This window comes from Oratosquilla oratoria, chromosome 32, assembly GCF_046742065.1.
Source record: "Oratosquilla oratoria isolate Oo_2021 chromosome 32, ASM4674206v1, whole genome shotgun sequence".
Lineage (NCBI taxonomy): Eukaryota > Metazoa > Arthropoda > Malacostraca > Stomatopoda > Squillidae > Oratosquilla > Oratosquilla oratoria.
In genome coordinates this window covers 12357315-12381146 of record NC_134808.1, presented here as the reverse complement: position 1 = coordinate 12381146, position 23832 = coordinate 12357315, and the positions used below count along the sequence as shown (strand labels likewise).

The 23832-nt window shown below is 38.0% G+C and overlaps 1 protein-coding gene across 6 annotated transcripts in view; it reads right to left on the bottom strand.

Annotated features, from left to right (window-relative positions):
- Window positions 1–351: 351 nt before the first annotated feature.
- Window positions 352–23832, bottom strand: part of ClC-c (chloride channel protein 3) — a 350410-nt gene continuing 326929 nt past the window's right edge. For all 6 annotated transcript variants that reach the window (XM_076213815.1, XM_076213817.1, XM_076213820.1 and 3 more), the window contains 3 exons: window positions 19736–19899; window positions 13224–13437; window positions 352–1073 (listed from right to left, as the gene is read on the bottom strand). In XM_076213815.1, coding sequence (XP_076069930.1) covers window positions 983–1073; window positions 13224–13437; window positions 19736–19899 — 469 coding nt within the window. In that variant the 3' untranslated portion in view covers window positions 352–982. The remainder of the gene's footprint in view (window positions 1074–13223; window positions 13438–19735; window positions 19900–23832) is intronic.

Genomic DNA, 23832 nt, shown 5'->3' with positions numbered 1-23832 from the left:
TGAGCTACTGTATCCTGCCTTCAAGAATCTGCCATCTGGGAGAGGATGGAGAACTGATGGAGAACTTGGGGTAACAGATAGATTGATCAATTCACCAAATTCAGAGTATGCTAATCCACAAAAAGAATCACATAACACTTTTCCTCAAATCTACTTGAAATTTGTATGCTAGATAAGAATCTTGTGGAGCATAGAGGTCAATGTCAACTATGGGTTTTTGTAATTAATTATAAAAAATGCAATTTTGTCATTAATTCTATACTATTCTGTTTTAATTGTAAAATATCTGAAAAATACTATATAATTATCCTACTATGGATAATAAAAGATGAAGAAGTACTCTCATGATGATCAGCTTTTGGATACTTTATTTAAAAAAAGAAAGATAAGTGCAGTATACATGTTCCATTCTATGACATATTATGAATAATCAAATCATAACATCAAAACATATCTGGCTACAACTTGAATTCTAAAACATTTCTATGAAAGAGACCATTTGAGAGTGTACACAAATGCCTGTAAGAATGGTACTGCTGAAAGTCACTCCATACAATCATTCAAATAAATGAGCATCTGTAAAACATACACCTGTAAAGATAAGCTTCTTACTCCTTATTCCCTTAAGGCTTGTATCCCTACTATGATGTTTACTATTTCTGTACAATGAAAGAAATTTGGCTCAACTTAAAGATGGTACCTGCAGGAATCACAGAGCCAGAAGAAAAATGTAATACTTAATACATAAAATAACCTTACAGTACATTACAATGTGATGCAAAAAAATCTTGCCATTGTTGCAATGCTGCTAGGAAAGGATACTCTTGACATTTGGTTCACCTTTCTCTCCTAAATACTGCACAGCAGACATAACACATACGCTTGCACTGCAGCCCATACAGCATGGCTGACTACCACACATTGTAGTACCATCTACTGAAGTTGAGGGCACTTCTGTCCTACTTTTCCATGAAACTGCACATCAGTTAAAGAGTACTGATTCTGGGTCCTCACTCTCTAACTGCTTGATATGTCTCAATACATCTTTTTTGGTAATCAAACCCAGCAAGCGCCTGAAAAAAAGGAAAAAGATAATTACAAGAGAGTAGATTTTTATTCTCTTTCTGTGGGATGAAGAAATAGACTCACTTTAAGACAACAGATGAGAATAATTGTCAATCAATCAACCAACTGCCCAGGTATCTTTTGCAGGCAACTCACAACTCCTAGGTAACTGGCAACAGCCACCAGATTGGCCCAGAAGGAAGAAATATTATGTTATTGTCTGGGGTTGGTAAGTATGATATGAGTATGGAAGTGTAACAAGTGCATGCCTTGGCTGGCTACCTCTCTTATGAGGGCTAAGAAGCCTTTCACTGTCTAGAGAGATAGGGCATTGCTAGGGGGGACTGTAAGATGAAGTCTATACTTTGTATTTACCTAGTTGTATCTTACAGGAAGGGGAGCTACAACACTTGTGGTGTCCCATCTCCGTGTCTTACAGTGTCTAAATTGTTCTTAAATTCATGTATGGTTTTTGCAAACACTATCATTTTGCCCAGTTTGTTACATACGTTCACCACTCTATGGGAAAAGTATTCTTTTTCATGTTTCTTCTATAACCGTCCTTTTTGAGCTTCTTTTCATGTTCTCTTGCATTTCTCATATCCCAATTTAAGTCTTCTCTATCAAGGAATTCCATACCTCTTATGATTCTATAGATGGTCAACAAATCTCCTTTTTCTCTTCTTTGCTCCAGGGTCGGTAACTCTAGTTTTGACAATCTCTCTTTGTATGGCAGTTCTGAAAGTATGTGGGCCATCTTCGTAGTTGCTCTTGGAATTCTTTCAATATTACTTATATTGTTTTTGGTACTGGGTGACCACAGTGTTGCTTCATACTCAAGCCTTGGCCTTATCAGTGTGACTAGTATTTTCTTTACCATTTCTTCATCCAAATAAGTAAATGCCACCTTTATTCATCTGAGCAAGTTGTAGGTTTCTCTGACAATTTTGTTTCTCTGTTTATCAGGGGACACTTCTGTGATGATTACTCCCAGGTCTTTTTCAAATCCCACTTCCTTTACTTCCTTTGTACCAATTTCATATTGTCCTGATATCCCTTTTTTTTTTTTTTTTTTTTCCAAATTCCACTATTCAACATTTCTAAACGTTGAAGTCCACTTACCACTTCTGACTCCATTTCCAAACCCTGCTCAGATCTCTCTGCATTGACTCACAGACTATTTCAATACTCACTTTTCTCAACAACTCTGCATCATCAGCAAAGACGCTCATGTAATATTCCACACCCTCATCCATGTCATTCACAGAAATAGCAAACATTATTGGAACCAGTACTGATCCCTGTGGAACTCCACTAATCACCTCTTCCCAAGCAGAACTCTTATCTCTGAGCACCACTCTTTTTTTCTTCCATGCAAGAAATCCTCTATCCATTACAATAGTTTACCTTGTACCCCTCCTATAGTTTTCAATTTTCCTAATAGTTTTCTATGTGGCACTTTATCAAAAGCTTTTTATAGGTCTAGGAAAGCACAATCAGCAAATCCATCCCTTTTCAGTATTACATCTAATAGTCTTGATCAGATTTGTGACACATGATCTTCCCTGTCTGAATCCAAAATGTCTCGGGTTTAGTATGTTGTTCTCCAGATGTTTTATCCATCATTTTTTTTTTTTATAACTTTTTCACATATTTTGGCTAAAGTACTTGTAAGGGAAACAAGTCTATAATTTGTTGGGTCTTCCTTGTTTCCTCCTTTATATATTGGTATGATGTTGGCCCTTTTCCAGTCTTCTAGTATTTTTCCTTCTTTAAGTGAGCACCTTATATATTTTGCCTACACTTTTACCTGTTTTTGTCTTTGTAAATATTTATCCACCACTTCATTGTAGATTTCAATCAGAATCTTCCATTTTTCTTCCACTCATGTCTCTTCATTGTAGAATTTTCCCAACTCTCTTCTTGAAATTTTTCCCTAAGTTTCACAAAGTCCTTTTACTATATACCAGTTTCTCTTCTCTGTATTTCTCATTTCTTTCCATATATGTTTCCTCCTTTAGTTCTAGCTCAAGTAATATGTGGTCATCCTTCCCAATTGGTGTCTTGTATTCAATTTCATCCACATTTTCAGGTCCTGACATAAAGAATAAATCTAGTCTCGACAGTTCTTCATTATTTCTATATCTGGTGTTTTTCCTTTACCCTTTGTGTCAAGTAATACATTTCCCCATAATTCCTCTCCACCTTTCACTATCATCTCCTCCTAACAGATTTCTTTGAAGTTTAAATCTCCCATAAATACCCTGTTTCCTCCACCTTTCAGTACCCCATTTAATGAAAGCCTTGTATCTTCTAACATTTTAGAGTAATCTCTCTCCAAGAATCTGGTTTTGGGGGCACATAGGCCAGTTTGTTTTTATGGCTAGGCCTTTTCTGTTTTGGCATTGTCTTTGTGCTGGATGGTGATCTGAATGCAGGCATGCTAAAGTGTTCTTGCTTCTCTTGGGAGTGATTTTTTTGTATGCTCATCCTATGAGAAGTCGAGGCATAAGAGGGCCTGGGAGAACTTTAACAAACTTGGGTCATCAAATGTGTGTGGTTGTGGTACAGATGAGAATGAAAGGAAAGAGACTGGCAGTTTGTGAGAAGGAAGATGGATATGTTATCATTAATTTAAACCAAGTTGAAAGGAAGGAGTGATTTTGAGTTTGGGAGTGTGGTGGGGAGTGTCAGGAGGAAGATGGGGATGAGGGAGGGAGAGACTGGAGGGAAGTGTCTTCCCAGTTAGTGTGGGTGAAGGTGAAACTGAGATGGGGGATGAGTGTACATGGACCTAGTAGTGAGAAAAGTGAAGAGTTAAAGGCTTTTTTTTGGACATTTTTAAAAGAGTGTTTAGAGAGTTTTGGGAAGAATATCTATGCAGTGATGTTGGTGGGGATCTCAATGCTAGAGTAGGGGATGGGCCAAGAGAAGAGTAGTGGGGAAGTTTGGGGTGTCACATAAAAATCTCAGTGCAAAGATGAAGTTCGAGATCTGTTTAGAAAGGAAGTTGATGATAGCAAATGAAGTATTTAAGAAGGGAGCCAAGCATATGTATACATGGGGAAGGATGATGGACAGAAGGGTGAAAGGGCATGGACTATGTAGTGGTATCTGGATATTCATGTTTTCAGGGGAAAGAGCTAGGGAGTGACAGGTAATTTTTTGGTAGAAGGAAAATTGAGTGGAGGAAAACTGGGGGAATGAGGAAATAAGAAGGTAAAGAGGTGTCCCATTATCTTGCATTGTCTAGTCTGCTCTTAAATTTGTGCATGGTTTTTGCACACACTATTGTTTTGTCCAGTATGTTCCAGATGTCTACCACTCTGTGTGGAAAACATTTTTTTCAGGTCTCTTTTATAACTATCCTTTTTGAGTTTATTTTTTAAGTCCTCTTGTGTTTCTCTTGTCCCAATTTATGTCTTCTCCATCAAGGACTTCTGTGCCTTTCATGATTCTGTAGATGGTCAGTAGGTCATCTTTCTCTCCTTTGTTCCAAAGTTGGTAATTTCAATTTAGCCAGTCTCTCCTCATATGACAGGTTTGCAGGTGCTGGGGCCATTTTCATGGTTGCTCTCTGGATACTTTCAATTTTCTTTACATTCTTTTTGGTACTGGGTGACCATAGTGTCACAGCATACTCCTGTCTAGACCTTATTATTGTGACTAATATTTTTCTAACCATTTCTTTGTCTAAATAGGTAAAAGCCACCTTTATTGATCTTAGCAAGCTGTAGGATTCCTCTGACAATTTTGTTTATTTGTTTATCAGGGGACAAGTCATTTGTGTGTGTGTATTTACCTAATTCTATCTTATGGGAGGGGTTATGCTCGTGGTGCCCCATCTTTGTATCTCGCAGTGTTTAGTTTGCTCTTAAATTTGTGTACAGTTTTTGCGCACACTATTGTTTTGTCTAGTTTATTCCAGATATCCACCACTCTGTGTGGAAAACTGTTTTTTTTCTTTCTATAACTATCCTTTTTGAGTTTCTTATCATGTCCCTTTGTATTTCTCTTATCCCAATCAAGTAAGTCCTCTCTATCAAGGGCTTCCATGCCTTCCATGATTCTGTAGATGGTTAGTAGGTCACATATTTCTCTTCTTTGTTCCAAAGTCTGTAATTATTATTTAGACAGTTTCTCCTTGTATGACAGGTTTGAAATTGCTGGAGCCATTTCCATGGTTGCTCTGGATTCTTTCTATTTTCCTTATATTCTTTTTGGTACTAGGTGACCATAGTGTTCCAGCATACTCCAGTCTAGACCTTATTAGTGTGACTAGAATTTTTTTTAACCATTTCTTCATCTTAATTGGTAAAAGCCACCATTATTGATCTTAGCACGTTGTAAGATTCTCTGACAATTTTGTTTATCTGTTTATCAGGGGACATATCATTTGTGATAATTACTCCCAGGTCCTTTTCAGATCCCACTTTCTTTACTTTCTTTGTTCCTATTTTATATTGTTCTGATATATATATATATATATATATATATATATATATATATACAGTAAAAGCCCTGGTATCCAGCCTTCTTGTATCCGACACTTCAAATAACCGGCATATTTTTCACAAAAATCGAAAAATTGTGATATAGACGTATTTAAAAAAAAAAAAAAAAAAAAAAAAAAAATCCCGCGTGTGTTTAAAATCCCTGCGTGTGGTTGTAGTTGCTCTCGCCGCCACCAGGGCTTCTCAGTCCCATTCACTTCTCCCGCCACATGTTAGCCACCTCCGTGCACATGTTAGCCAACTCTAATTTATCATACCCAAAGTTGAGAAGAGGAAAGTGTGGTGCTTTCACTTAAGCAGAAGGTGGATATATGTAGAAGATTGAAGAAAGGCGAAAATAGAAAAATACTAAAGGAAGAATACTGCATTGGGTCATCTACCATTTACGATATCAAGGCCCAATCCAAAAAACTAAGAGAGTTTGTGAAGTTGAGTGACATGCCTGAAGCTGGAGAAAATCGCCACACGCTACAACATAAACGTGTGGAAATGCTGGACAAAGTGTTATACGAGTGGTTTTGTCTTAAAAAGTCTGAAGGTGTAGCTATATTAGGCCCAACGCTGCAAGAAAAAGCCAAAGATTTTGCTGAAAAGATGTCAATTGGAGAATCGTGCCAGTTCTCAGATGGATGACTTAAAAGAATCGCCATAGAATACGTCATCTTGATGTGTTTGGGGAAGCAAAATCTGCTGATTCACCTTTTGCAGAGGAGTTTATAGACAGGTACGTTAATTAACCTGTGCCTACATGGTAAAGATTCGCATCTCATATCTCAATTTATTTCTCGCATACACGGATGCATAGTGCATTTATATATATATATATATATATATATATATATATATTTAACTTTTCTTTCCTCCTTTCTGTCATAGGTTTGCAAAATTGGTTGCTGAGGACGATCTGAAACGTTGACGAGACCGGCCTGTTCTACCACTGTTTACCGACATCTACACTAGCCAGTGAAGCAGAGGAAACCACCAAAAGATTCAAACAAAGCAAGGATAGACTGACGGTGCTACTGTGTACGAACATGGCAGGGACCCATAAAGTCAAATTGTGTGTCGTTAGAAAATATCGGAAGCCACGTTGTTTTAAAAATCTAATATACTTGCCAGTGGATTATCGCCCACAAAATAACCCATGGATGGATTCAGAAACATTCATGAACTGGCTCAAGCATGTGTTTGTCCCATCAGTGAAAGAAAAAAAAAAAAAAAAAAAAAAAAGACTTATAGAGGACAGCAAATTTATTCTCCTACTCGACAACAATAAAGCTGAGGAACTGAGCAATGGAAACATTTTTATTGTGTATTTACCGCCGAACGTAACAAGTGTGATCCAGCCCATGGATCAAGGAGTGATTCAAAACTTAAAAAAGAATCATCGGAAAAGTTCTATGCGCAAACTAGTTTATTTTGAGGACGGTAGCATTTCCGAATTCCAACGTGGGCTTAATGTTAAAGATGCTATTTTTATGGAATCGCTAGCTTGGGAGGATGAAAAACAACAAACTCTAATGCGATGTTAGAGAAAATCATATCCGCAAATAATGTTTGAAGATCAGGAAGGGATTAAGAAATTTGAGGGTTTTCCATCGGCAAGAAAGAATCGGTGTGAAAGAATTGAAAGATGAAGAGGAAAAATTCTAAGCAGAGACATCATACATTTTATGAAAGTTGGTACAAAAAGTTTAGTGAAAGAAAACTCGAGTGTAGAGGCGAATGCACCCTCTCAGACACCAACACTGAACGCGGCCACTCACAACTCCGTCGTAAAATTATCAGATGATGAATTAGATAACTGGTAATGCTGTGATGATTAGAACTGATGTATATTGTTTGGATTTACTCTATACTGATAGAATTTACAATATATAGATATGTGGATGTGTTTATTATTAAAGCGAATTAAGATCTATTAATAAGTAAAAGAACAATGTAAATAAATGTATTTTTTTTTAATATCCCTTCCCGTATCCGGCATTTTCTCGTATCCGGTACGTCTTCGGCCCCATTGGTGCCGGATACAAGGGCTTTTACTGTATATATATACATATATATATATATATATATATATATATATATATATATATATATATATATTTTACTTTTTCCAAACTCCATTATGCTACATTTCTTAATGTTGAAGTCTACTTCCCACTTCTGACTCTATTTCCAAAGCTTGTTCAGGCCTCTCTGTAGTGATTCACAATCTGTTTCAGTATTCACTTTCCTCAGCAATTTAGAAGAATATCAGGACAATATCAAACTGGAACAAAGGAAGTAAAGAATGTGGGATCTGAAAAAGACCTGGGAGTAATTATCACAAATGACGTGTCCCCTAATAAACAGATAAACAAAATTGTTGGAGAATTTTATGACTTGCTAAGATCAATAAAGGTGGCTTTTACCTATTTAGACAAAGAAATGGTTAAAAAAAATACTAGTCATACTAATAAGACCTAGACTAGAGTATGCTGTGACACTATGGTCACCTAGTACCAAAAAGAATATGAAGAAAATTGAAAGAATCCAGAGAACAGCCACGAAATTGGCCCCAACACTTTCAAACCTGTCATATGAGGAGAGACTGGCTGAACTGAAATTAAAGACTTTGGAACAAAGAAAAGAAAGAGGTGACCTGCTGACCATTTACAGAATCATGAAAGGCACAGAAGCACTTGATAGAGAGGACTTACTAAATTGGGATAAGAGACATACAACGGGAACATAAGAAACTAAAAAAGGATATTTATAGAAGAGACATGAAAAAAGTTTTCCAAACAGAATGGCGGATACCTGGATCAAACTGGATAAAACAAAAGTGAAGCAAAAATTATACACAAATTTAAGAGCAAACGAGAAACTGCGAGATACAAAGACAGGAAACCACAAGCATAACTCCCCTTCCCATAAGATATAACTAGGTAAATACAATTTCCTCTTAGCATCCATTCCCATATGTCTATTTCTCATTGCATTTTTTAATCTACCAAGGCATTTACTTGTTTCTCGCAACCTTTTCTTCTTCCACCTTCACTCTTCTCTTTCCCACCACATGCACACCCACATATCTAAAGCTATCAATTTCATCCTTTCGCAGACTTCCCCAAACAATGTCACTGGCTTCTTTAACCCCTTCAATATGATGATGCCTATGTAGGTGTCATGAGGAGCGAGTGGATATATCTTGATTATATTTATTTTGTAGTTGTAGCTGAGTGACCGCCATATTCTGTAAACTGGCCTGATCATATTTTCTATGGTTATTAACATTCAGAGTGAAAAAGAACAAGTAATACAGCTGTAACTTTATATTTTGTATGCAAGTATTATGATACATCATCGTACATCAGGCAGCTAATGCTGGCTGCACAAATTTGACTTGTATTGAAGAGGTTAGTCCTCCTCTAATTCTACTACAAAAGCAGCACTGTCAGCAAACAATTACTGGGTTATCTCCCACTTTTTTCCATTTCCTTTAACATCTCCAATCCCCGACCCATTACCCTTGCATTTATCTCTTGCACCACCCCCTCCATGCACACATTTAACAGCCACTTTTATCTCAAACCACTCACTCTCTCCATTTCTAATTTCTGAAAAAGTGTCAATTCTATCCCAAAAACCCTGTACATCCACAACTCTTCCTACTCTTCTCCTGGGTACTACTATATAGTCTATTAAAACCCTATCTACCACCCTTCCATCCACTGCCCTCTCCCTCTGTACTTATGCTTGACTTTCTTCCTAAACATTGTGTCAGCTATCAACTTTCTAAACATATCACCATCAACTCTCCAATACAATTTTTTCCTGGCACTCCACACTTCCCAACCACACTGTCAATTGATTCATCTCCTACTCTAACCACTGAGATCTCCAAATACTACTATAATGATATTTCTTCCTAAACCCTCAATGCACTTACCGTATTTTCCGGCGTATAGTGCCATGGTGACATGAAAGAATACGCCAGCATGGGCTACCGTATATAAATATTTGGTATAGGTAGGTATCTATCGAATCTTATTTTTCATGTTTAAATAGGCCTAAACACCATGAAACATGATCAATATTCATGATATTTGCCCATGTTCACAGCATCCTAGTTTGAATTTTTATGTTGGCTTTGTTGCTTTACTTTAGGTATGGTACAAATTCCGTTGTGGCCATTCATAAACTCGAGTCAAACACCTGACTACAACACCCTCTTTCGGGAGTTATATTAATTAAATGTCACCTCGATGAGAGACTGTCCTATTTCAGCACTGTCATTGGAGGTTCAAAGCTAAAATGAAACAGTCTGAAGTTTGTTTCAGTATTAAATAAAAAATGGTAAAGACGAATGATTTCCTCAAGATATAAAATGAACATTTTCTGTAAAAATCCCGAAATTTTTCTGTATATTTTACTTTCAATAAACTTTTTTAAGATCATATTTCCTACAAACTATTTATACATACATACATACATATACCAAGGCTTTTTCCCCCTTACAAGGGAGGTAGCCAAAAAAGGAAAGGCATAAAAACACTCCCACCCATTTCATCCCTAAATACACTCCACACCCCTCCCACCCTTCCTCTCATCTGAGCACCTCCTGGATGACGGGTGGTGAGGAGGAGAACAGGGGTGAAAAAGGATTTGGGAGATAGGGTTGATGAAAGAATATTAGGATGGTTTGGACACATGGAAAGAATGAGTGAAGAAAGACTAGTAAAAGAGGTATGGAAGGCAGATGTGGAGGGAGTGAACATGAGGGGACGTCCTAGGATGAGGTGGATGGATGGGGTGAAGGGGGCTTTGGGGAAGAGGGGAATGTCTGTTGAGGAAGGAAGGGAGAGGACGGAAGACAGAGGTGAGTGGAGAATGGTTGTATATGGATGATGTTGTGACTGCATGAGGAGGAATGGTCGGGGGGGTGGGGGGTGGGGTAGTATGTGTGAGTAAATTTTGACGCAGCCCGAAGGGATTTCTCCCCGTCCTCTCCTTATATGCAAAGGGGGACGGAGAGGGGGGGTCGCCGATTAAATGAAGCGGCCTTGCTGTGGATGTACTGTGTCTTGCGACACTGCTTCTGCTTCTGACAAACTATTTATACTACAAAGTAATAAGGGACCAATGCACAACATGAGTCATATACCGGTACATGTAGTTCCAACTCGATTCTCTCGCTAGATGGCGATCGGGCATGTGCGTTATATGTCGGTGCGCACTATCTGTGTACTGAGATAACGAAGTGCATGGGTGCGCATTATAACCCGATGCACATTTTAAGCCGGAAAATACGGTATCTATGTCTATCTAAAATACTTCCCTTTCCTCTACACTCTTCTCATTACCAGGCCCATATGCACTTACAAAAACCCATATCTCCCTTCCTAGTTTCACCTTTGTCTACATTGACCTTGAAGAAACCTCCTTCCACTCCACCACACCCTTACCTATCTCTTCACTTACTAGTATAGCCACCCCTTCTCCCTCATCCTCTCTTCACTTCTGACATCCTCACCACTACACTCACCTCTCCCTTTCAACTTAATTTCACTCAATGCCAATACATCCATCTTTCTTCTTACAAGCAAACTGCCTATCTTTCTCCTTTTACTCTCACTTGTACCACACCCATGCACATTAAAAGACCCAAACCTTAGGGTTCTGGTTGGAAAACTCCTCCCAGACCCTATCATGCATTTGCTTTTTTAGGAATGTCCCCTTTAGAACTACCAAGAGCAGGATGCCTAGTCCTATCCTTTGTCCTCTTTTAGTCACCTTTTACGACTCAATTAGGAACACTCTGTGGCAGTATTCCTTCTCCCCTACCACAGGGCCCAAACAAGGTAATCATTATTAAGAAAGCAAGATATAATTAAAAGAAATGGGTTTAATTTATCCAAATTTAGGTTTAAAAAGGAAATAAACAAGAACTGGTTTACCAATAGAGTGGTTAATGAATGGAATAGAGTAACTTTGTAGTGAGTGCTAAAACTATCAGTTGTTTTAAGAGGTTATATAACTGCCTAGTGTAGGTCTTATGATCTCTTGCAGTCTCCTCCATTCTTATGTTATTGCTACACTGCTTCTGATCCAAGCAGTGGGCAGGAAACAGGGATAACCCTTCATCCACAAGGAGCTTAGATAAGAGGTAAACAAGGGTGGTGGATGGGAGTGGAATGGGTGGTAGTGGGTGCTTGTCTTTGATTTGGCTGCCTCCCTTGTAAGGGGAAAAAAGACCTTGGTACACCTACGTCTTAATCCAACACTCACCAACCACCACATGTGCAGATGTTTTGACCCAAGACATAAACCCATTTCGGGAATTGGCCCAGGATACAAAATACCATGAATTCCCAAAGTGGATTTATGTCCTGGGCCCAAAAGTCTGCAGAAGTGGTGGTGTTGTACTAAGAGACCTAGGTGTATGTAGATAGGTAGACAAAAAGTATTGAGAGTGAAGGATGAAAAAAAAAGAAAAAAAAAAGGGGGTGGTGGTGGCAGGTTCACAGTTCTATGTAAGAGCCCTTAACCCCAGTGGTGAGGGGGCTGAACCCCCTCAAGTTTTTCTTTCGTTACCTCATTGCAGAGGATGAGACACCTGCCTTACGTGCTCCAGTATGTGGCAGAAAGCTATAATACAGTGGCAGAATTTTTTTTTTCCTACCATTTGATAAAACACTTCAGTAAGAATATTTTGAAGGGTATTCAACACATTACTGAAGGTAAATCTTTAAAAAAGTAAGATTAGGTATTACTTTTGCCAAATATTTGAAACTAAATCAAGAACATATACATTAATCTATATACAAAATCAATGTATTTGTGCTACAGAGTACATCTGTTTATAAACATCATCTGTATTTACAAAATTCAGGTTGGCTCCCCCCAAAATTTTGATCCTGGATCCGCCACTGCTCAACCCTACTCACCCATCACATTATACTCTACAAACACCAGCAGTTGAATGGAGAGAAAAAAAATATAAATAAAACAGCAGTATACTATTTAAATAGTACAATAATCTACCACCTGTAACACACAATATATCCATACAAAAACACATTCACACCAAAATAAAGAAACAAGCTCTTCAAGACTGCCCACCAAGCTTGATCCATCCAAACCCCCAGGCATCAACTTCAGACAAATCACACCCAAAAGAGGTAAGAACAATGCTGGTACATCCATGTGCAGGTCACAATCCAGAACTAATACAGTACCAGGTCTGACTATAGAAACAAGAAACAAACTGCTGTAGATCCAACCATCATATAGAGAATACCAAACACCTTATCTAGATATGTCGTAATAACAACACAACATTTCTTCCTGGAGTAAGATGGGCCAGTCCATTGGCTGTTGCCAGTTACCAGGGAGCTCTGGGTTTCTTGCAAAAGACCTGGGGCAACAAATTGATATGTTGGAGGGCCTAAGGACCATTGCCAATTACTGTGGACATGCAAGTTTTTTGTATTTACCTAGTTGTATTTTACGGGACTGGAGCTATGCTTGTATTTACCTGTTTTTGTATCACTCTATATCTAGCAATAATTATCATTACCAGTACTTTCCCTCTGTCTCTCTATTTATGCATATACAGTAGTCACCCCATGATGTGCAACTCCAAAGCTTTCTTCTTACCCATTGTGTGTGACCAATGTCTGACGGAGGCCCAACTTCCGGAACATGTCCACCACTGTTTCCATGGGGGTTTGATCTGTAATTGTGATTGGGGCAAGATCCAAAATCTTGCGCAACCGAAGTGGTGGTGGCCCATTCCATGGTGATGGGACTGAGGCTGTAAACAAGACCACTGAGTCTGCCACAATACTTTCTGTTGTCTTCTTAGCTTGACCTGTGGGGAAAAAATGTAAGACAACAATGAGGGCTTGTTCAATATAAACTAAAGAAGAAATTGTATGTAGCAAAGGATAGAAATTTAAGTATTTCATAAACATTATTATGGTTACATTCCCTTAGCTAGACAAAGTTGTCTATGGTACAAATTATATCCTCTTTTCACATCACATCAAAGAGGTTATTCATAACAGTATGGTTACACTCCCTCAATTTAATAAATTTAATACAATCCACATCATGTGTGCTTCTTTACAGTGATACAATGCTACTTCAAGTACATTATAAAAGATGTGGTGTGGTACCAATTCACACACAGCCTGATAAGGATAATACTGCATTAACAAACATGTCAAATGTGGTCCTGGTGTGGTGGCATCTACGTTATGAAACTAACCCCCTGAACCACCACAAGAATCCCTTGCCACCTGCTCTTATGCAAGTAGCACCTATCCCTGAAAGCAGCTTCAGTTACCACAATTTTTTTTTTTAACAATCCACCTTCACATTTTTTTTTTGCAATAAGGGTTCTCTAGCGATTATGCATCTTCTCCTACTATCAGCCACATATGTAGAGAGCAATTCTGGGTTCAGTGCAATTCATGCAAAAACTGGGCCCATCTAACTTGCACAACACTTGCTGACATAAAACAATACACAAACACCTGGACCTAAACTATTCTACAGGTATGTGAATGGTAAACCACTGAGAATTAATGTAAAATCGAAGGCAAAGTGCGGAGCTCCAAAAACATAATCCTCCCCCTATCAAATCTCAAACAGCACCGAGCCTGAAAACACTGCATGCCCTGGTGGCAGCCAACCTTGGTCTCACTGCCATACATAAGAAAAAATATCTGGCTTGCTCAGGATAATGAGGGCGAGGGACTTCCAATTTGTGGCATAAGTATTGACGTAAGCACTATTGTGTCCAAACTTATGGCGGCTATGGTAGATGGATTAATCTCAGGATTGAGTAAACTAAATGATTACCTGTCAGAAGAAAAACCAGACATAATGGGAATTGTGGAGATGAAATTAAGGGGTCCACTGCCACCAAATAGTGTTGGACATAGGTTATATAATTATTGGATTAAAAACAGAAATGAGAAAAAGGGAGGAGGAATCATGTTTTTTGGCTGGAAAAACTTGAATGTGATGGTCACAGAGGGTAAAAACAGTGTGGAAGTGATCATGATAAAAGTTGAAGACAGCAACATGAAAAGTAGAAAGACTGTGGTGATTTATGTGCACCCAAAAATGGGCTCTTGGAAAGAGGGTGAGCATTCAAAAATGTTAGAAGATACCAGGTATTCATTAAATGAAATGCTGAAGAATGGAGGTAACTTGGTACTTATGGGAGATTTTAACTGCAAGGAAATCTGCTGGGAAGAGATGACAGTGAAAGGTGGAGAGGATCTATGGGGAAGTGTATATGACATGACTAAAGAGACTGGATTTAATACAACAGAACCTGAAATTGTCAATAAATTTGAATACAAGACACCATTTGGGAGGAGTGACCACATACTAATAGAGGTTGAACTGAAGGATGAAATATATATGGAGAGAAATGAGAAATACAGAAAAGGAAGACTGATGTAGAAATCAGACTTTGGGAAACTTAAGAAATTCTTTCAAATCCAAATTGGGAAAAATTCTACAATGAAGAGACACAAGTGGAAGAGAAATGGATGATTTTGATGGAAATCTATAATGAAGGAGTGGATAAATATGTACCAAGACAGAAACAGGAAAAGATGTATATAAAGTGCTGGTTTAACAGAAGATGCATTGAGGCAAAAGATAGAGATAAAGCTTGGAAAAGATGGAAAAAGGATAATAAAAACTGGAAGGTGGTGTATATCAACCATAGAAATGTAGAGAGAAAAAAAGAAACTATGAAAAAGACATCATAGAAAAACTATTCTACAGATATGTGAATGGAAAACTTAAAAATAAACAGGAAATGGTGAAACTATGCCACAGAAATATAGAATATACAGAAGATTTAGAAATGGCTGAAATCATGAACAATCACTTCAAGTTGGTTTTCACTAGAGGAAAAGTACAGCATTGGGATGAAGAAAATGAAGTGCGATCCCCCTCACCCCCCCAATGAGGGAAATAACAATAACACAAAAAGAAATTAAGGATCGATTAACAAAAACTGATATCAGGAAATCACATGGCCCAGATGGAATTACAATCTGAATACTAAAAGAATGTAAAGAAGAATTAATGGACAAATTATATAACATAATATTTTGTTCACTCAAAGAAGGAAAAATACCAAAGGAGAGGGAATATACCAATATTGTACCAATATATAAAGCAGGAAACAAAGAAGAACCGACAAGTTACAGACCGTTCTCTCTTACAAGCACTGCAGCCAGAATTTGTGAAAAAATGATCAAGAATAGATGGATAAAACATCTGGAAGAAAATAATATAATAAACCCGAGATAATCTGGATTCAGAGAAGGAAGATCATGTGCCACAAACTGTTTCTACTCAAGACTAATAGATATAATACAAGAAAGGGATGGGTGGATTGATTGTGCTTTCCTAGATTTACAAAAAGCCTTCGACAAAGTACCACATGAAAAATTATTTAAAAAAATGGAAAAAAAAAAATGGGATACAAGGTAAACTATTAAACTGGATGGAGGATTTCTTGCATGGCAGAAAAATGAGAGTAGTGCTCAGAGAAAAGAGTTCAACTTGGGAGGAGGTGATTATTGGAGTTCCACAGGGATCAATAATGGCTCTAATAATGTTTGCTATTTATGTGAATAACATGGATGAAGATGTGGAATGTTACATTAGCTTCTTTGCAGATGAATACTGAAACAGATTGTGAATCACTACAGAGACCTGAACAAAGTTTGGAAATGGAGTCAGAAGTGGGAAGTAGACTTCAACATTAAGAAATGTAGCATAATGGAGTTTGAAAAAAAAAAAAAAAAGAGGCTTTGGGAGATTTTGGAATTAAAATTATGGCAGAAATACCCAATAAAGTCTATGGAAACTGGGGAATTAACAGAACTAATGTACCAGTCAGCTTTCATAGCTTTCCCCAAAATACATGGGACTTTAGAATGTAGCAAACATAGAACAATTAGTATCATGAACCACTTAACCCATTAAACTCCGATGACAAGATGTCTTGTCATTTGGTCAAATAAAACAAAAAATCATAAAACACCAAAATGTTTGACCAAACACCAGCAAAATATGACGTCAGTAGTCCTTGCTTCGCTCGCGAGCGAAGCGAGGACTGACTTCATATTTTTCTGGTGTTTGGTCAAACATTTTGGTGTTTTATGATTTTTTGTTTTATTTGACCAAATGACAAGAATATTGTCATCGGAGTTTAATGGGTTAACAAAAATAATCTTGAGAGTAAGGAACAAAATAAGGCCAGAAATAGCTGATGAACAATATGGGTTTGTACCAGATAAGGGAACAGGGAATGCAATTTTTGTCATAAGAATACTAGCTGAAAATATGTTAGAGCTGCAAAAAGATCTATATGCTTGTTTTGTGGACTACAAAAAGGCATTTGACAAAGTAAGACACAATGAATTAATAGAGATGTTGAAGAAAATAGGGGTGGATGGGAAGGATTTAAGGTTATTCGCAAATCTCTATTGAAGCAAGAAGCAGTGGTGAAAATAGGAGAACTGTCTGATTGGCAAAAGATTGAAAGAGGCGTAAGACAGGGATGTGTAATGTCGCCAGACCTGTTTAATTTATGCAGTGAGATAATCATGAGAGATATTTACCATCTAAAAGGAGTAACAATAGGAGGAAGAAATCTCAATTATATTAGATATGCAGACGATACTGTGTTATTCGCAGAATCGGAAGCTCAGCTACAGAAATTAGTTACAGCACTAGTAGAAGCAAGTAGAAACAGAGGTCTAAAAGTGAATAAAAAGAAAACAGAAGTGATGGTAATGATGAAAAAATAAGAATGTCCAAGGGTAAGAATTCAAGTAGAAAGAAGAATATTGACACAGGTGGACCATTTCATTTCCTAGGAAGCATGTTAACTTGGGATGGAAAAAGTGACGAAGAGATATAGAGAAGTATAGCCATAACAAAAAATAATTTTAACAAAATTAAACACTTACTAACAATAAAATCAACATAAGAACACGAAAAAGATTTGTAAAATGTTACACTTGGTCAGTATTACTATATAGATGTGCCATGCATAGATCAACTCATAGATGATATAAGATCTGCTAAGTATGGCACAACCTTATATCTCTAGAAAGGTTATCATCAAATTCCCATGCATCCAAAATCAAGAGGAAATGGCTTTTATTACTCCAGCAGGTTTATTTTAATTCAAACTCCTTCCTTTTGGGTTACAAAATGACCCTGCTACCTTTCAAAGGATGATAAACTAATATTCAATTTGTCAGGACAACTTTGACAATTGGTGATATACAGTAATACTTGGGAACAACATATGAAATCTTTACAAGAATTCTTTAAAAGAAATGACAAAGCCAAGTTAACAATTGTTCTAGAAAAGTCATTTGGGTCATACCCAAGTCTCATATTTAGGATTTAAAGTAGAAAGTTCTGAAGTCAAACCTTTGAAAGCTAAAGTACAAGTCACTGACGATATCTCTATTCCCCTGAACCAATTTGTTGTTCCAGTTCTTTCTTCCAGGGTATCTATGTCTCCCAGGGAGCTAGAAACAACCACTGGATTGGCTGACAAATTACATACATACATATACCAAAGGCTTTTTCCCCCTACACGGGGGGTAGCCAAAAAGAAAAAGGCATAGAAACCACTCCCATCCATTCCATTTCCTTTATATTCCACCCTCCTCCCTCCCTCTTATCTTGGCACCTCCTGGATGACAGGTCATCCCTGCATCCTGTCCGCTGCCCTGGGTCAGAAGCAGTGTTGCAAGACACAGCACATCCACAGCAAGGCCACTTCATAAATTCAGTGACCCACTCCTCTCTGTCCCCCCATACAGAAAAGGAGATGGGGAGAAATCCCTTCGGGCTGCATCAGTTTTTTTCTCATACATACTTCCTCACCCCCCATCCCCCACCCACTCCCCCTCATGCATCACAGCATCATCTATACACAACCCCTCTCCATTCACCCCTATCTTCTGTCCTCTCCCATCCTTCCTCCACAGACATTCCTCTCTTTTGTAATGTCCCTTTCACCCCATCCATCCATCTCATCCTAGGACACCCCCTCATATTCACTCCTTCCACCTCTGCCTTCCACACTTCTTTTACTAATCTTTCTTCACTCATTCTTTTCATGTGTCCAAACCATCCTAATACTCTTTCATCAACCCTATCTCCCAGTTCCCTTTCCACCCCTGTTCTCCTCCTCACCTCATCATTTCTCACACCTATCTAGCCTAGTAATCCCTATCATACTTCTCAGACATTTCATCTCAAACACATTCAAACTCCTCTCTCTTCCTCTCTCATGTTCTATGTTTCTGCCCTGTACAATGCTGTTGGCACAATCACTCCTTCATATAAAAAAAAAAAAAAAAAAAAAAAAAAAAAAAAAAAAAAAAAAAAAAAAAAAAAAAAAAAAAAAAAAAAAAAAAAAAAAAATTGTGTTGTTTGGGTAAGGGTAGGCAAAGGAAATGTAATATGAATTGTTCAGCTTCTTACATACATTTAGATTTTTCTTTTCTCCTTTAAATTTCAAATAACAATGGTCAACAGTGGGACTAATGATGGGTAACTGCATGTGGTGGTCCTGCAAGATGGACAGTGAAGCTGGCTATTTTCAAAGCTTGTCAACCCTCTAACTTACATCAAGAGGTGCAGTCCTGAGGAGCTGACATCCAGTCCCCAGATGGGGCCCAATATCTCTATTAACTTCAACAGTATTTCTTATATATGTGCCCAGATAAGAGGGAGACAAGCGTAGCAGGGAGTGGAGTATGTAGGGGATGGAATGGGTGGGAGTGGTTTGTCTTTTGGCTACCTCCTGTGTAAGGGGGAAAAGAGCCTTTGGTATATGTATATATATATTTTTTTGCACACACAGAGCTGATAACCAGAGACTACCCCCATCCCACTAGCATTTTTTGCCAGTTATCGAGAAAAGTTTGACATTTTACTACACAAATACAACAGGCAACAATCAAATATTTCTTCACTGACAGCTCTACAGAAGGGTGTGAAGGCAGGCACTACTGGGCAGGAAGTTACCAATAAATTAAATAAAACATGACAACAATTATTGCATAATGTATACAAGTACATGCATTCAAATATATACTTACATATAGCGATGGTTAAATCTCTTCGAGTAACGTAGCCCACCAGATACTGTGATTGTTTAGAAACAACAACAGGGAAGCCATTGTAATCTGTTTCCCGTAGAAGCTGTTCCACATCCTCTAGTGTCATGCTGTCTTGAGTCATAACATAAAATTCTTCATTTTTGCTGTAAAATAAGAATATCATTTATATATACTTGTATAAGTGTCTCTGTGTAACTATATTATATACTCATGTATATATATATATACATATGGGATGGTTTGGACATGTGGAAGGAATTAGTGAGGAAAAATTAGTAAAAGAGGTGTGGAAGGCAGAGGTAGGAATGAACATGAGGGGGGCAACCTAGGATGAGATGGATGGATGAAATAAAAATGGTATTGGGAAAGAGGGGAATGTCTGTTGAGGAAGGAAGGGAGAAGATAGAAGACAAGGGTGAGTGGAGAATGGTTGTGTATGGATGATGCTGTGATGCATGGAAGGGAGTGGGTGGGGTGATGGGGGTGATGGAGTATTTATGAATAATAATTTGATGCAGCCCAAAGGGCTTTCTCCCTGTTTTCTCTTTTTCTGCATGAGGGGATAGAGAGGGGGGTTCACCAATTAAATGAAGCAGCCTTGCTGTGGATGTGCTACATCTTGCTACACTGTTTCTGGCCCAGAGCAGTGGGTGAAATGCAGGGATGACCTGTCATCCAGGAGGAGCCAAGATAAGAGGGAAGGAGGGGGATGAATGGGTGTGGAGTATGTGGGGATGGAATGGGTGTCTTTGGTTTTTGGCTACCTCCCTTGTAAGGGGGAAAAGCCTTTGGTATATGTATGTATATACATATGTATAGTGATCAACATAGGACTGGTCTGCCCAGTTGAAAATCAGAAAATGCACTAACATTGTCAAATAAACATTGGTAAAAAAAAATTGAAAACACAATAACTTTTTTTCACTCGCTATTAATATTTAGTGGGACACCCTTTCCTCTTCCTAACCTCCTATCAGCATTTTGGGGCAGAAAGGGCAAGGTTATGAAGTGTATCCTATAGTTCCTTCTCCAGTTTGGGTACAGCAGAGATATATTTCCCCGGTAAATCACATTTCACTACCTCCCAGAAGTTTTCGACTGGATTTATTTCTGGGCTATTACTAGGCCAGTCTCTGATATATTCAATCACACATACTGTTGAACTTTCAACAAGTGCTCCAGTAGGCTGTATCCAAAAGACAAAATTTCTCAATACTGCAAGGAGAGGTGGAATGGGCAGGGGGATGGGGGGTGAAGTAGTATGTGTGAGCAAAATTTGACGCAGCCTGAAGGGATTTCTCCCCATCTTCTCCTTTTATGCAATGGGGGGACGGAGAAGGGGGGGTCGCCGATTTAATGAAGCGGCCTTGCTGTGAATGTGCTGTGTCTGGCGACACTGCTTCTGACCCAGGGCAGTGGACAAGGTGCAGGGATGACCTGTCATTCAGGAGGTGCTAAGATAAGAGGGAGGGTGGAGGGGTGTGGAGTGTATTCAGGGATGGAATGGGTGGGAATGATTTTATGCCTTTTCCTTTTTGGCTACCTCCCTTGTAAGGGGGAAAAAGCCTTGGTATATGTATGTATGCAAGGAGAGCAGGGGGCCTGGGTTGTATTCCACCAGGAAATTATCTAAAATTCCCCCACTCTCTCCCCTTAGAACATGTACATCCCTAATACTTCCTACTATACTCCTATTTACCAATACATAGTCCATTAATGCTCTACCACCCTTCCATCCACCACCCTCTCCCATGTGTATTTATGCTTGACTTTCTTCCTAAACACTGTATTTGCTATCATCAACTCTCTAGACACATCTCTACCATCAACTCTCCACTACAATTCTTTCCTGGAACTCCACACTTTCCAACCACTCCATCTATTGGTTCATTTCCTACCCTAGCATTAAAGTCTCCCAATACCATTACATTGACATTTCTCCCTAATCCCTCTATGCTGGAATGAACGCTCTGAACCTGCTATTTAGTGATTCACAAACGAACGAATTTGAAAGCAAACGTAGTTGTTTACATACGGTGAAGGGAGTAGTGTATTCAATGTGACCAGAATGTAACTGTCTTCATATCTCCATTTTATCTATTCTTTGTTCTTTATTTGTTTTATTTTTTTTTTTATTATTTTTTTTTTTTATAAAAAATGGAATGAAGCAAAGAAACTCCAAAAGACAAAGAGCCAGCAAAAAGATGCTTGGAAGAAAGCAGAATAGAGACTCCACTTGGTGTCATTCAAAAGAAGATGTCTTTCTCAAACACCATGGAAGTACCAATGGTTTGAAAGAGGTATTTTTTCAGGGTTTGAAGGGAAGGAAATTTTATGCACAGAGGGGTAGAAATAGATAGAGAGCCCAGGTATAGAAATATAATGAAAAATAGATATATTAATGACATGGGTGAATTAATAGAGCTCAAAAGTGAGTATAAAATGATGTACAAAGAAGTAGCTCTGCTAAGGAAAGCCAATGAGGAGAATAATAGGGAGATAGATGACTTAAAAAAGGAATTCAATAAATTAAAGTGAGAAAATGAAAGGTTGAAAAGTGAAGATATAAATAGGAATGAGGTATTAAAAAAAAGAGATAAAAGATCAAATGCAGGCAGTGACTGAAAAGGTGTAAGAAAAAATCAAGGAAAATGACTTATAGGAAATCAACAGTGGAAAATTGAACAGGAATGTCAAAAAGTATCCTTTAAAGAAATAGTGGAGCAACAGGTCAAGGAGAATGCCAAGGAAACAGTGACCCAAGTGATTAAAGAGAAAGGCAACTTAGTTAGGGACATAGTGGATAAAAAAAAAGATGCATTGTAATCTATGGCATTAAAGAGAAGCATGATATTCCCAGATATCAGAAGGAAAAGGAGAAAGAGATCGCTAAGGAAATTTTGAAAAAATTACAAGAGGAAGGACAGGGTTTAGATAGGGAAATTGAGGGAGACTTACAGGATGGGTAGATACTCTAAAGAAAAACAATACAGGACACTGAAAGTAAAGCTTAGATCACAAACAACTGAAGAGGAAGTACTATCCAGAACAACGAAATTAGCAATTAGTGAACAATATAAAAATATATGGATAAAAAAAAAAAAAAAAAAAGGGAAGAAAAAGAAAACGAAGCGAATGGAAAAAAATTAAACTGAAAAGATTTTTTTTTTTTTAGAGAGTGGTGGACCTAAGGCTCACAAAATGGTATATAAGGAAAAAGGAAACAAAGAAGGCAGAAAAAGATGGGAGAAAGGAAATTAAAAATAGCTTATACCAATATAGATGGAATAATTTCAGAAATGAATGAATTAAATGACTATCTGGCCTTAGAAAAACCAGACATAATGGAAATAGTGGAAACTAAATCAAAGTGCACTCTACCACCCAACACTGTGGGACAAGGTTTATACAATTGTTGGATGAAGAATAGAAAGGATAAACAGAGTGGAAGGGATACCGGACAGAATGTCCATGAAGGTCAAAATATCATGATAGGATGTAATGACAGTGGATATAATGTCGCTAGAGGACGAAATGTCACATTAGGATGTAATGTCATAGGACAAAATGTCGCAATGGGATGTAATGACAGTGGAGGACAAAAGATCACGATGGGAAGTAATGATAGTGGAGAACTAAATATCACGATAGGATGTAATGATAATGGAGGAGAAAATATCACGGTAGGATATAATGTCAGTGAAGGACAAAATATAATTTTAGGAAGGGATACCGGACAGAATGTCAATGAAGGCCAAAATATCATGATAGGATGTAATGACAGTGGAAGACAAAAGATCACGATGGGATGTAATTATAGTGGAGGAAAAAATATCACGGTAGGATATAATGTCACTGGAGGACAAAATATAATTTTAGAAAGGGATGCCGGACATAATGTCACTGAACGACGGGAGGCCGGCATGAATCACGGTGACGTAGGGGGACAAAATGTACAAAAGAGATCGGATGACCGTGATCGACCAGATGTCCGTGATGGGGGAAATGTTAATTTTGATGGGAGAAATGTTAATGAGGCATTGAACGTCAATGAAGGACCAAATAATAATATAGAG